The sequence below is a fragment of the Gossypium hirsutum genome, chromosome D10 (assembly GCF_007990345.1).
Source record: "Gossypium hirsutum isolate 1008001.06 chromosome D10, Gossypium_hirsutum_v2.1, whole genome shotgun sequence".
NCBI lineage: Eukaryota > Viridiplantae > Streptophyta > Magnoliopsida > Malvales > Malvaceae > Gossypium > Gossypium hirsutum.
Window position 1 is genome coordinate 2,336,186 of NC_053446.1, and position 14,469 is coordinate 2,350,654.

At 28.0% G+C, this 14,469-nt stretch overlaps 1 protein-coding gene across 1 annotated transcript; it reads left to right on the forward strand.

Moving 5' to 3' along the window:
* Nucleotides 1-6,613: 6,613 nt before the first annotated feature.
* On the forward strand, nucleotides 6,614-7,830 carry LOC107944582 (uncharacterized). The gene is made up of 2 exons (XM_016878393.2): nucleotides 6,614-7,201; nucleotides 7,293-7,830. The coding sequence occupies exons 1-2, from the start codon at nucleotides 6,679-6,681 to the stop codon at nucleotides 7,712-7,714; spliced, it is 945 nt and encodes a 314-aa protein (XP_016733882.1). The 5' UTR covers nucleotides 6,614-6,678; the 3' UTR covers nucleotides 7,715-7,830.
* Nucleotides 7,831-14,469: the final 6,639 nt, after the last annotated feature.

Genomic DNA, 14,469 nt, shown 5'->3' on the forward strand with positions numbered 1-14,469 from the left:
GTAAATTAACGCTTTATAGCCCATTTTTTATTGTTTTACTTTTTAAAGTTTTTTAATATATTCATGTAAATTGATTGATCGGGTTCAAATCAAATTTATGTATGATGTTAGCGTAACTTAAGCTTATTTAAATTTAGTTCGATTTAAAATATAAAATTCAAAATTTATCAAAGTTTACTTATATTTATAAATAATTAATCTAAAATATTTTTATTTTTTAAAATTATTATATTTTTAATTTTTTATTACCTTAGATATATAATATAATATTTGAAAATGAGTCAAGACTAGTCAATTGTTAATTTTACAACTTAAACAATTTAAATCAGTTTATAATTCACATCTCCCCGTATTATTTATTTAAATTAAAATATTTTACTTGAAATTATTTTAGGGTTTCAACTTTGAAGATTGGAATTTAAACTCAACCAAAATTTTAAATTGATTTAATTATTTTTACCCAAGTTTAGTAAGCTTGAATGAGTAATCATCTTTTAAACTAGTATATTAAAATACCATAAAATACACCAAATATTGCTAAACCCGAATCTTTTCATTTCTCATCTATCATCGTTAACGCTTCAAAGTTTATTTTTTTTAGGTCGATTATATGAACCAATGTGACTAGATTACAGGGTATGTTAACAAAAAAATAGATATATAATCCCAAAATAGTAATATTTTAATTTTATTTTTTTTAAAATAAATAAAAATTATATTTTTACCTTCACAAATTTATAATTTAATTTTTAAACCCTAAAAGGATTTGTATGCTTCCAACAAGAAAAAGGGGAAACAACATTAATAGAAAATACTAGTTTTTATGTTTGTTATGCTTTAGTAGGAAGTTGCAATTAACGCTAATGTCTAATCATTTTTATTGCCGCGTGGAAAAGAAAAATGACAATGTTGCATGTCCATCAAAGTTTTTAAGGCTCATGTATGAATTCTCTCGAATATACGTACGCTTAAGTATTCATCGTGATGTTTCCACGGACTTGACATTGTGACGACGACAAAACTTTACCATAAATTAAGGCAGGATCATGGTTGAAATTTGAAAATATAAGAGAAGGTAGATTCGAGTACACTAAAGTGTATTATTCTTTTATTACGATAAGATTTTACCAGTCATTATGAAACATTATGGTATTGGTATTATTACCAGTATAAGAAAACATAAGTTTGAGTGCGTTGAAGCACATTATCTTCCGGTTTCCGGTTTAAGAGTTGGAGAGAAGTTATGGATAGTTCTAGATATTGTATAAAAAATAATAGATATGATAAGAACTAACAATGATATTAATATTTAAAAAAAATCTAAAAAAAATATTTCACTTTTTAAATGTAGTAATTTTTAAATATATATATTTAAATGCAATCTGACTCCTAATACAAAGACACTCATATCACTTTTACCGTAAACACATCAATATATACATATATATATATATATCCTATCTTGAGACACTATTAGTGTAGAGAAGTTGATAGATTTTTGACATGAATGGTAGTTAGTCATGAATTTTAAAATCGAATACTTTTTATGTAAATTTTATTATTCGTAAATTTAATCGAAATTTATTTTAATTTATAATTTTTTAATTCTTGGTGAAATCATAAATGATAATTTAATAAATAAATAAAAACAAAGGAGTTTCTCCATCAACAAGTCCAAACGGTGCTGGTGTGGTCCAAACAGGCGTCTCATTCGATTTCTGTGGATGGTGGCTAATGATCTTTGATCATGATCATGATCATGATTATCACGCCAACTACAAAAAAAAAATGATGATCATCATTATCACGTTAAACTACTTAAAAAATAGTGAATTCCTTGCAAACAATTATATATACCCTCATTTTTATCGAAAGCTAACTTCGCGATATTATTTATTTTTAGGTTCTCTTTCCTAGAAATATATAAAAATTTCTATTGCACCATTCTCACAAAACCGTGTTGAATACGTGTGACAAGTGCTCAATAAGAAGGCATTGAAAACATCTTTTTAATAGACTGAATAACCTCTAAACTATTTGATCAAATTGACACATTCTCTCATCTCCTGTCTTATTATATAATTATTTCATTTAATGATAAACTCGACCAGAAAAAAAAACAAGATAAGATTGATTAACTCAAATCAAGTTAATTAAATCTAATAAAACGTGTTTATCCAAAAAAAAAAAGAATGAAAAGAAATTTTCAACTTCCATTTTTGATGTGTTGGGGGAAGATCTTACGTTTTAAGTGTCTAAATTAATCATAAAATATTGCAAAGTAATGAAGTTGAGGTTAATTAAATCAAATAATTAAGAACTGGATTAGATTGAAGGGACGCTAACATAATCAAGTTGTTGTTGATGTTAAAACTAAATAAATCTTTTTATATTATTAAAAGGGTACGTGGACTACTAATATTTTTTTTAATGGTCAATTTTTTATATTTTTTAAAAAGGTAAATTATACTCATCTCACTAAATTTTTAGTAAGTTTATGTTTTGGTTACTTTACACAATAGTCACTGAGCGACTCGAAAGTTTTTATTCAAATTACTCGATTGTTAAAATTATTGTTGTATGGCCCTTGTTGTTAGCACCGTTTGCATCACTCGAAAGCTCTCATTTCCCTTCTTTTCTACAGTTCAGTTTTTTTATGAAACATTTTTTAACGTCATAAATCTACAAACCAAAATTCAAACAATTTTCTTCTCTATTTTACAACACAGACCGTTAGATCGACTTGGATCGAAGGTATACTCCTCTACCTGTTGATGGGCACTGATCGTCGAATTGTTGCTTGAAGCTCGCTAACCGGATTTAAAAAAAAAAACCTTAATAGTCTGATGATTTAAATAACAACTTTTGAATAGTTCAATGACTTAAATGAAAACATTTAAATAGTTCAATGACTATTTTGTAATGACAATGTAAGCTATCTAATAATTTTATACATAAACCATTAATTTCATTCAATTAAAAAATTACATATTTAAGAGTACTTGTAATAATAAAATTGTGGATTAAATTAATATTCAATCTAGATAAATTTAATATTTTGATTTTCTTTATTTTTAAATGGATATTTATCTATCCATATATATAGTAGCACTAAGTTTTGTTTCCCTAGTGTTACCAAAAAGAATAATTTTGTTTCCTCAGCAATAGGTGGCAGGTGCACTGACATTTTTTCTAAATAAAAAATAATAGGTAATTAATTGTTGGGCAAAATTAGTATCTATAATTTTTCATATTTTATATTATATTGTTGTCTTTAATATATTTTTATCCCTAAGTTTAATTATTGAGTTGAGCTCGAGCTCATGTATAAAATTTAGTAAATAAACTTAATTGAGCTCGAGTAACTCGGTTATATCTTGAGCCGAGTTCGAAGTTAAAAATAGATGTTTGATCGAGTTTGAACCGAGCATTGAGCTCCGAATTTTGAGTCAAGCTCAACTCAACTAGATAACAGCCCTAGTTGTAAGAATATGATTCACCGATGAATTGAATGAAAATTTAGTGGCCTAACGAGTATAATAAAATCGATAATAGGATTGTTAAATTCATTACGTATATTAATTAAAATATCAATATCACGTTATGTGCAAATTGAAGTTTTAATTATTGTTTTCTAATTTGAATTTGGAATTTCAGTTTTAACTCAAACAATAGTCATTACCTCTATTAACTAAAATATGGTGGTTTGTTATAAATAATATGTAGAAATAGCAAGCTAATGTTACATTATAAATGTGAAATTATGTTTGTAGTACGATTGATTTATCGAATTTAAGGGCTATTGTTTGGATTAATGGTAAATTTTCAAAATTTCTGTAAGTACGGGTACTTGTTATACTTATATCTCACGTGTCAACACCCTTAACTGCATGACCTAAAAGATTATCTTGCGAGCAAAAGATACTGAAGAGTCCAATACCTCATTAGCCCAGACCTTGCAAGCCCTAAACTACACGACCCCGTACCATCAAGACCACAAATTGACACGGACAAAATATCTGCTAACCACACGTCACATATATGGATTATACCCACAACGACAAAACATTGACTAAATTTTAAGAAATCTGAAATCAATACGAAGATAACACATGACTCTTCAAAACATACAAATGTTAAACTCAAAATGAGTATTACGATTTAAAGTATAAAAACTAAATCGAGATTTTAACGGGCGATTAAAAGGAAAAATTTAAGATGATTGACCCACGTGAACCATTGCTCTTTAGGTCATAGTTCAGATTCCTTTTTCCACAACAACAATAGCAGATTTGAATTATTGGCTTAAAATATGAAATAATTCCACACAATGTCGACATAAAGTGACTATACATAATTATTATTTATTATTAAATAATTAAAAAAATAAACACTTTAATTACATATTAACTCTTTTAAATGTAATTAAATAATTAAAAGTGAAACAATGTTAAAATAGTAGCCTTCCCAATTATTGCAAAGCAATCGAAAAGGACAAAACAATCTTGTCTTAGATGTCCAATGAATAAATAAAACAAAGCCAAACTATTGGCAAGACGCCGCGTTTTTGCTATACGATAATTTCTCTTTTTTTTTAAAAAATTAAATCTTAAAAAATAATAATAATTGAAACAATACCAAAAATAATAATTGCTTTTTGGAAAGCAAACAGAAAATTTGAGAAAAAGGGGGCCACTCTGTTTTCGGATAAACCTTAACATCTAACGCCCTTGATTTTGCCACGTGTGATCTTAATCAAACACTCAATCAGATCACATCACTCTTTCATCTTCCAGCTTGTTTGTGGCCCCCACTATTTCGGATCGGGATAGGGATCAAATATAATATTCTGAGTAATTAGCTGTGGCAATCTGGGTCATGTTTTTTTTTTTGTGAAATTCTGAATTCATCTCTCTATTATTCTTAAATTTACGATCTAGTCCATAATTTTTTTCCTGTTGGAGGGAAAGGGAAATGGAGTTGTTGACATATTTATATTTTAATGTCATCCTATTAATATTTTAAAAAGAGTTAAATTATTAAAATATTAATTTCTTTTAGCAATATTGATTCGATAACTCGCATGATAGTCCACGTGTATTTCATATTGATATGATACTATTTATCATACATATTGCGTTGACTAATAATTTGTAAAATATTAATAGTTAAATTCGACTCTTTTAAAAAAGTTGATGATAAAATTTATCTAAAAAATAAGAGTCAAATTAACTAAATATTAACGTTAAGAGCTTAATTTGTCATTATGCCTTAAAATTATTAATTATTTATATTTAAAAAGTAAAAAAAAATTATGAGGGCTAAGTCACGAATTATAGAAAATAAATTGGTGTACTTGTGGTGTCCGACTTGTTATTTTGGTCAAATTTATTATGGGTCCTTATGCTATACTTTTATAATATCATTAATTAGTCCAAACATCATAATGTAAAGTTAAATTTGACTTTTTTTTCAAAAGCACTAGCCGTTTTTGACTATTTCAAATTTCATGATTATATTATTTTAGGCTTGCATAATTTTAATTCAATATTAGTTATTCTAATTTAAATGATTAAGAATAAAAATTATAAAATTCATTTTAAAACAGAAAACTATTTTTACCAAAAAAAAATGATTTACACGTTGATAATTAAATAATTTCAATCCATTGTAGATTAAGAGGTTGACTCAACGATAGTTAAACACCGAATACGCGGAATCAGTCAATTGAGATAAAAGTTTACCATTTAAAAAAAAATTGGTCTAATTTTTAAAATTGTCCCTCAATTTTATAAAATTAACAAATTAATCTCTTTGTTTTAATTTACCATACTTTAAAAAAAATAGAACAACTGTTTTTTTGCTAATTTATTACATATAAATTGTTGACCTTTTGATTTCACTCTATTGTTTATTCTTAGGTTAGTGGTTTAACAATATTTCTGGATTGAACTAATTTTTCAACTTTCGTAATTGGGGTATAAAGATCAAATTATCGCAAATTAAGGGGTAATTTAAAGAGGCTTGGTCCTCAAAAATGAAAATCATGCAATTCAGTCTCTTTATCAATAATGAAAATTTAAGTTAATATGTGATAAGATTACGCTTTGACCTCCTAAAAATGAAAATAAATTTATTTAGTTGCTTCAAAAATGATGAAATCAAAAATTAATAAATGATAAAATTATATTTTGATTGCTTAAAAATTTATAATTCGATTTCGATCCGTACTAAAAAGTTTTCTGAATTCACCCCTACAGCAAATTAAAATAGAGGATTAAGTTATCAGTTTTTTAAAAAGTAGAGGGATGAAATTACAAATCATACGAAACTCTCTTCTTTTTTTTGTAGGAAAAAACTTGCGGGACGTGAATATTCGAGAGCATATCTAGAATAGATCAGATGAGCAAAATTATTGCAGCCGGTTGACGTGGATCCTCGCTGTCTGGTCTAAAAATACTCGACTGTGCAGATTATTCAATTATTTAATGCCACGTCGGACTCGATCCTCTCTCTCATCATTGCTCGGCGGCCCGTTAGTCCACGTTGGTTCGAACCGGGTCCCACTTCCTGTCCTAAGACCTTACTATAAAACCAAATCCTGTAATAACAATAATAATGCACAAAACAAACTTGCCTCGCTTAGCTACTACCCCAAATTAAAAAAAAAAAAAAAAGATGGCTCGCGTTGCGACAAGAATTCCATGGAATCACCGGAATTTAGCGTACGGATGCCCGGAATTCAAGTTCCCGGAGCAACCCGATCCGGTTACGCCGGATATAGAGTTGGAATTTCTTGAAGATAGCGACCAGGGGGTCCTGGGAAACTGCAACGGCGATAAATTTAGGGGTAATAATAACGATGGAATTGTCGGCGATGGTGTTGATGATGATGACGATGAGAAAGAGAACGATGGGGGCAACGATGAAAATAGTAAGAGTTTTTGGGAAAGCCAACACCAGGTTTTACAGCAAACGTTGTGTAGGACTAGCTCCATGGAATTGAGAATCAGAACCGCCACAAAAGAAGCTTTGAATGATATTCAAAAAGGAAGAACTGTATGTGTTTGTGGAAAATCCTCAACGGCGGAAAATTGTAAGAGTTGTCTCATGAGAGAAGTTTCTAGCCGTCTCCAAAATGCCGGTTTCAACAGTGCCGTTTGCCGGTCTAAATGGCGTAGCTCCCCAGATATCCCATCAGGTACATATCTATATATGAATTAAAAGATGAATTTCTTTGTCATGGTGGGTTTTTGTTTTGTTTTTAATGGGATTTATTTATTTTCTCGCAGGGGAACATAGTTTCTTGGATGTGATAGAAAATACAAGGAAAGGGGAAGTAAGGGTAATAATAGAGTTGAATTTCAGAGCTGAATTTGAGATCGCAAGAGCTAGTGAAGATTACAATCGGCTAGTACAAAGATTACCAGAAGTTTTCGTAGGTAAAGTAGAAAGATTAAACAATGTGATCAAAATCTTGTGTTCGGCTGCCAAGAAATGCATGAAGGAAAAGAAAATGCATATGGGGCCATGGAGGAAACAAAGATACATGCAGGCCAAGTGGCTTAAATCATGCGAAAGGAATACATCGACACAATCGTTGCCGGTTGGACGTTCCGGTGACCGGTTGACGAAGCCGAGGGCATCAATGTTAACAGTAGATTTGTTGGGGAAGTTGTCCAATGTGCGTTGTACAGCACTTGAGGTTGTATGAAGAAGATGATAGTATATGCTTACTTAAATCTGCAGTTTTGTTTATGGATAAATAACGGTATATGAGATATATATATATATTTTTTTTGGGTTATGAAATGAGGGTTTTTGGCAGAATTTTTGTTCTTTTTTTTTTTTGGATGTTTGATGTTCAGAGATTTAAGTTACAGATTTGATGACAGAACATGTTCTGGTTTTTGCAAGCAAAGTAATACACAAAACACATCTGGATTTTGGATTCTTTTCAAGTGATTAATCTTATAAAAATAATAATGTTTTTATATTACAATAAATGGATTAGGTTCCGAGCTAATCCCATTAAACTAAGGTTTTATTGACTTGGTCTTCGTTTCAAATCAAGATTCAAAGTGGCAATGGATGATCATGCAAGTAGATGAGACCAAAGTCACCATTGCTGAAACCTGGGCAATTTCTATGGTTTTGAGCTGTCGTGTTGCTACTAGGTTATGAAGCCCATTTCGAGACAAATGCTTATGGGATTGAGAGGTAATAAATCAAATACCGAGATGAAAAAAATAGTATTAATTGGAAGAATTTTGTCTTATATTTAAGAATTCGATCTATCTGGACTCCGAGCTTTTTTGGAATATGGAAGTATGTGTATATATATATATATATATATAAGTTGCATACAGTTTGCAAGTGTCAGGTAGGATTAATTATTAATTCATTAAAGCTTGTGGGGAAATTACAAACAGTTGTTAAAGATAGGGGTGCCAAATTGGTGGTATTTATGAGCAAAAAGCCAATTGCAATGCAAATTTGTTGGCTTGTCGCTTTTGAGGTCATAGGCGGCCAAACATGAATGATGTTAGAGGTTGCAATATGTAGATAGTGCAAGGGTTTTACATATCTAAACTTGATTTTTTTTAAAAAAAATTTATTGTCACTTTTTAAGTAGGTATAATGCTAAATTTTACCCTCAACATTTACACATTTTGTCAATTTAGTTATTGCTCTTTTTTAGCTAAATTTGGTCATTAGTCTTTCATAAAGCGTTAAATGAATTTTTAACGGAAATGCTAATTAAAACATTAATTTTTTAACGACATTAGCGTGACAATCTAAGTGTCAGTCAACTTGTACTTCATGTAGACATGGAGTTCATAAAATTAAAAAGAAAAGCATGAAGTATATGTGGGTTGCCAAACAAGCTGCTATGTTTAAAATTTTAACGTTTTAGTTAATATTTTCATTAAAAAAATAATTCAACTTTTTTATAAAGGTTGATGGTGAGATTCAACTATTTTTAAAAAGTTGAGGGTCAAATTTAACTAAAATAAAAGAATAAGGGCTGAGTTGATAAAAGATACAAATGTGTAAGACTAAATTATTTCTTGATTTTGAAACTCAATTATATTATAACTATATTATTCTATTCCGTATTTTCATGCATAGCTCTAATACCACTATCCTATATGATATATTGTCTTGGATCATGCATAATAGTAAATAAAAAGTAGTTACGGTAATATAATTATCTTTAAATATGTTTATTATTGAAGTCATAATTCTTAATTAATTTCATGTGAATATAATGCTCTAAAAAAATACGTAAATATCAAAATTACATTTAAAAAACTTTAATAAAATATACAATGCGATACATAAATTTTAATTTGATATAATTTTTTCCATTCACAAAGGATTAATGAAGAAATTAAAAGACCCAACTACTCCAAAGGTTTTTGAAGGCAAACCAATGAAATAACTGAGTTAATGGGCTTGGTATTTTTATAGCCCAAGATAATTGTTGGGAAGATTGGGTTGGGCATTTTTAGATAACTTTTAGACCCAAATTTTCAAATGTTTCACATAACTGGGCCCATCTTGTTTGGGTCCATATTTTGGACTTGGAGCCTCATGAGTCTTTTCTTTCCTTACCAAATCTTAATTTGCAAAAGAAAAATAATAATTTTAGAAAATCAAATAAATAACATTAGAATTTGTCTTGCCCACACATAAGGGTGAAAAATAATATTTCATACATTAAATTTTATTTAAAATTTTTATTTAAATAGTTATTTTTTAAAAAGAGTTTATAAGAGGTTAACTAAAGTTTAATAATCCATGTTCGAGTTTTGTGACCTCTCTCCTAACAATGTCGTATTCAATGTTCGAACTTCGTTTTTTTCTCGAGAGCGGAATGCGCCTTGCCACCATACCCAACACTAGCTGGTAGAATGAAAAGTTAATTACCTTGTTCTTTAAGTAGTTTTTTTCTTTCAACTATTAATTGGGTACATATAAAAATTTTAAAAAATAATAATATTTTTGAAAAAAATTCTAATTACCTTATTTTATTTTTGAATTTATAATTTTATAGATTTTGTTGTATTTTCATTGAGCCTGTCTCAATCAATTTATGACAGCGAGCTCAATCACACAAATTATAATGATATATACAATGTAGATAAATAACGGTTTATAATTCGAATCACAATATCTGCAATTCCATTGCATATTTCTATACTGATAAACTCTTGAAGAAAAATCCAATTTTTCAACACATGCAATTTGCTTTTTCTTTTATTGATAATGTATTTCAAATTTAGTCAATAAATTATGAAGGTACCAATTTTAGATAGGTTTTATTCCCACTCTTATATTTGTTAACATACATGCATCTACCTATATGTACATATAAAAGGCAAAAGCAAAACCTCCAATAAGAAAAATAAGTTGCCTTAAATTCTAAAAAAATTGACTAAAACAAGTTAAATGGCTATTATTTGGGGGGGGGGGGGGTTTGATCCTTTTCTTTGAAAATCTTTTAACATGAAAATACTTTTTTTTTAATTACTAAATGCAACCATAGTTTGAATTGTCAAGCATGATTTGTGTTGCTATCATGTTTGTAATTGTCCTATTCCAAAACTTTCATCAAGTTATAATTTATTAATTGATACTATATTAAAAAAGGTTGACTAATTTCCATAAAATATATGTTAGTAATTTAAATTTTAAAAATAATTATTTATTTATCGATTGAGTCTTAGCTCGATTGGCATGGATAATGATGTCAGTGAGGTGGGTTTCGTGGGATCCCGCCCCACTTCGCACCTAATTGGGCGGGGATGGGTACAAAAATTAGATTTGTCGTGGGTGGTGGGACAAGCGTGGGTATGAACTTCTACCAACCCACCCGCATAATATAATAAGTATATTTTAAAAATAAACATTTATAAAAAATTAATTATGATAACAGTACTCAATTCACGTTTATTGCTATTTAAAAAAAATGAGAGCACTTCACAGTTTCTCACCCAATTTAGAAAAAAAATGAGAGTACTCAACACTGTTTCTTATATGCATGTTTAGGTGAAGTTAAAGAGATACAGTGCTCACAATTGATAGAAGAATTGGAAGATGAATGTGATACAAAAGCAACGGGAGTGACATGTATTGATTGATTTTTGGAATTTTTGCACTTGTGTTGCATTTGAAGACATTTATGATGTATTTGAGACATTGTTTGTATTTGGATATTATGTAAGAACTTTATTTTCTGAAATTTTTAAACTTGGGTTGAAGTTATATTTTATTTACCAATTAAAAGATTACGACGACTTTTTTTTTTAAATGGTGACAATTAGAATAATGTCACATATATGGTGGGAGTCCAGATGATAGATATTTCATATTTTTTTCATAAAAAAATTGTTTTATATTTATTTCTCTAATACTTATAAATGTATTATATGAAGTGGGTTTGGGGACCCATGTGGGTGGTAGGGTGGGGATGGTTTTAGTCTTGTGGGTGGGGACGGGGGACGGGGATGGGTGCCCAATTGACATCCCTAGGCATGAGCATTGTTGCTAATACAGGGATGCGAGTCTGAGTGCGTTGAAGTGCATTATCTTTCTATTTATAAGTTAGGGAGAGGCTATAGGTAAATTTAGGTGTTGTGTCAAAAAGATAAAATATGATCATAACTTATAATGAGATTGTTAAAAAATGATTATATATTTTTATATAGAAAATCTACACATTATAGAACAAATTTTGTTAAATGTGTTTTGCTAAAGTTCAAATCTTACGGTGTGTTTTGATTTTTATTTTATTTTATATAAAATTAAAAATAATGTTCTTGTAATAACATAATTTAATGAATAAAAATTATGATTTTTCAATTATTTTTAACTAAGTTAATACTTAGTTGACTCGTTAAAACAACTCAATTAAAGACTTTAATAATAGTATTTCAAACATTTTTTAATATAATATTTTCAAATAAAATAAATTAAAACTTTTTTTTTAAATCGAATCACCCTTTAAAAACTTTTCTCTTTAAAATTTATCATTCTCTTTCAAAAACACTATATATATTGATTAATGCACTCGTCATGGGTGTTCTTCGAAAAGGTAAATGGCGAACCGTAAAATGTACTTTATTACTACGAGCAACCACCACACTTGTGATTCAAAAATTATTATTAATTCGAAAGTAAATATATTATTTTGTACATATTTTTAATATTTTAATATGTTCTTTATAGTTTATATTCAAGTCCATAACTTTTTTTATATTTTTTAAACTAATTATAATTCAAGGAAGAAATTACATGTTTAAATCTATGGTTTCTAAATTACTAAAATAACAATAATGCTATTGATAAGTCTAATTATTATTTTTTGAATAAATAAGTATAAACTTTTAACTACCCTATAGCTTTTACTTTGGTTTATCATCTTTTGACTTATGGTAGCAATACAAATAACAACCCTCCAAATAAAATCCTACCAAATAAACTTTCAAAATATAATATATATATTTAATAATTTTATTATAAATTTTGATTATATTTATTTTTTTATATAATATTTAGTCTCTCTCCAACCCATAAATAGGAGGATAATGCGCTTAAATACATTCGAACTCACGTCTTCCTGCATTGACAACAATACTCATATCAATTGAGCTAAGACTCAATCTACTAATATATATATATTTTAAATTCCCTCGATAATTCATTATGTTATAAAATTAAATAACAATATAAATATATAATATATAAAATAAAATATAAGAGATAAAAGGTAGCTACTAGGAATGGTCCCTTTACATTTTGGTCCAAAATTTTCACCACATACAATTTGCTTTTTCTTTTATTGACAGTGCATTTCTCATTTAGTCAATAAATAATAAAGGTATAAATTTCAGATAGGTTTTATTCCCACTCTTAACCTTTACAATCTATTTTTATTAGGCAAAAGCAAAACTTCCTATTAAGAAAAATAAGTTGCCTTTAATTTCTAAAAAATTGACTAAACCAAAGTTGAGTTGCTATTTTTGCTTGGGTGGGTTTGATTCTTTTATTTGGAATTTTTAAAAATAAATTATTTTTTAATTAATAAATGCAACCACAATTTGAATTGTGTGTTGCTATCATGTTAGTAACTTTCTATTCCAAAATTTTTATTAAATTGTCGATTAAGTCTTAATTCGATTAGTATGGGTATTATTGTTATTGTAGGAGAACGTGAGTTCGAGTGCGCTGAAGCGCATCATCCTCCTATTTATGGGTTGAGAATGGGCTATGGGTAGTTCTAAACATTGGGTCAAAAAGAGCAGATATAATCAAAATCTGTAATGAAATTGTTCATTATGTTGCTACTATTTTGTTATTAATGTTTGGATATTGTATAACACTTATTTTTTTGTTAATTAAGTATAAAGACTTTTTTTAAATTTATTTTCAATTTGTTAGAAAATAATTATTTTAATATTTGTAGCATATTTGATATATTATATTTTAAATTTTTTTATATAAAAAAGTAAAAATTAAAAAAATTAATACCACCATACCAGGCCTAGATTTTAATATTTTTATTGGGCTAAACCGATCAATGAAGCCCAAAAATTTTTTAAGGCCCGGCCCTAAACCCATCCAAACCCATAGGCAACTCTACTTTTAACTAACTTCTAGATTTTACTTTGATTTATCAAGTAGGAATATGAATAAAACTTTCAAAAATATTAAAAACAAAAAGAGACAAAAATAAGAACCCACCTTTAAAATATAAAATATACGTATAAATACGATCCATATACAGACAAAAATACAAAAATAATAACGTTGGGCACTGGCCACAAAAAGAGAACAAAAAATCCGTGCGAACCGTACCATCCTTTCGATTAAAGAAACAAAAATACCCATAATATTCTCTATGAAAATGACACTTCTATCCCTCCACTTTACAATTTTTCATCCATTTTGTAAGCTTAATTTACTATTTTATCTTTGAATAATATTCATTTTAATATTTCAATATATTTTGTTTATTTTAGTATTTAAATTATTATCTTGTCTCAATTTCTCTTAAAAAATTAATATTAACTAGAAACAACGTGACAAGAAAGAAATGATATTAAATCCCTTTTTGGAATAAACTAGAGGTGTTTATAGGTCGGGTCGGGTTTGAGTCGAGCCTATATTAACATATTTTATATTTATCCATGTTTGTCAGTCCGGTCTGGCCCGAAATATGAGCTTAACATTCTGCCTAAATTTGCCCTTATTTGCAAAAGGTTAGCTCAAACTCATTTTAAGCCCATTCATATTATTTTTATTTTTAAAAAATATTTATATTATATTCATATTTAATAATTATATATATTATTTTTAAATTTTTTTATATAATCATCTTAATATTATTTTAATGTTTATATTAAAGTTGTATTATATATTTACTATAAGTTTATTTTTTAATGTGTTCTAAATTACATAATA

Excerpts from the sequence above, each read along its gene's own strand:
- LOC107944582 (XM_016878393.2), top strand. The coding sequence starts at position 6,679 with ATGGCTCGCGTTGCGACAAGAATTCCATGGAATCACCGGAATTTAGCG. Across the intron at positions 7,202-7,292 it reads CTCCCCAGATATCCCATCAG|GGGAACATAGTTTCTTGGAT; the intron begins GTACATATCTAT and ends ATTTTCTCGCAG.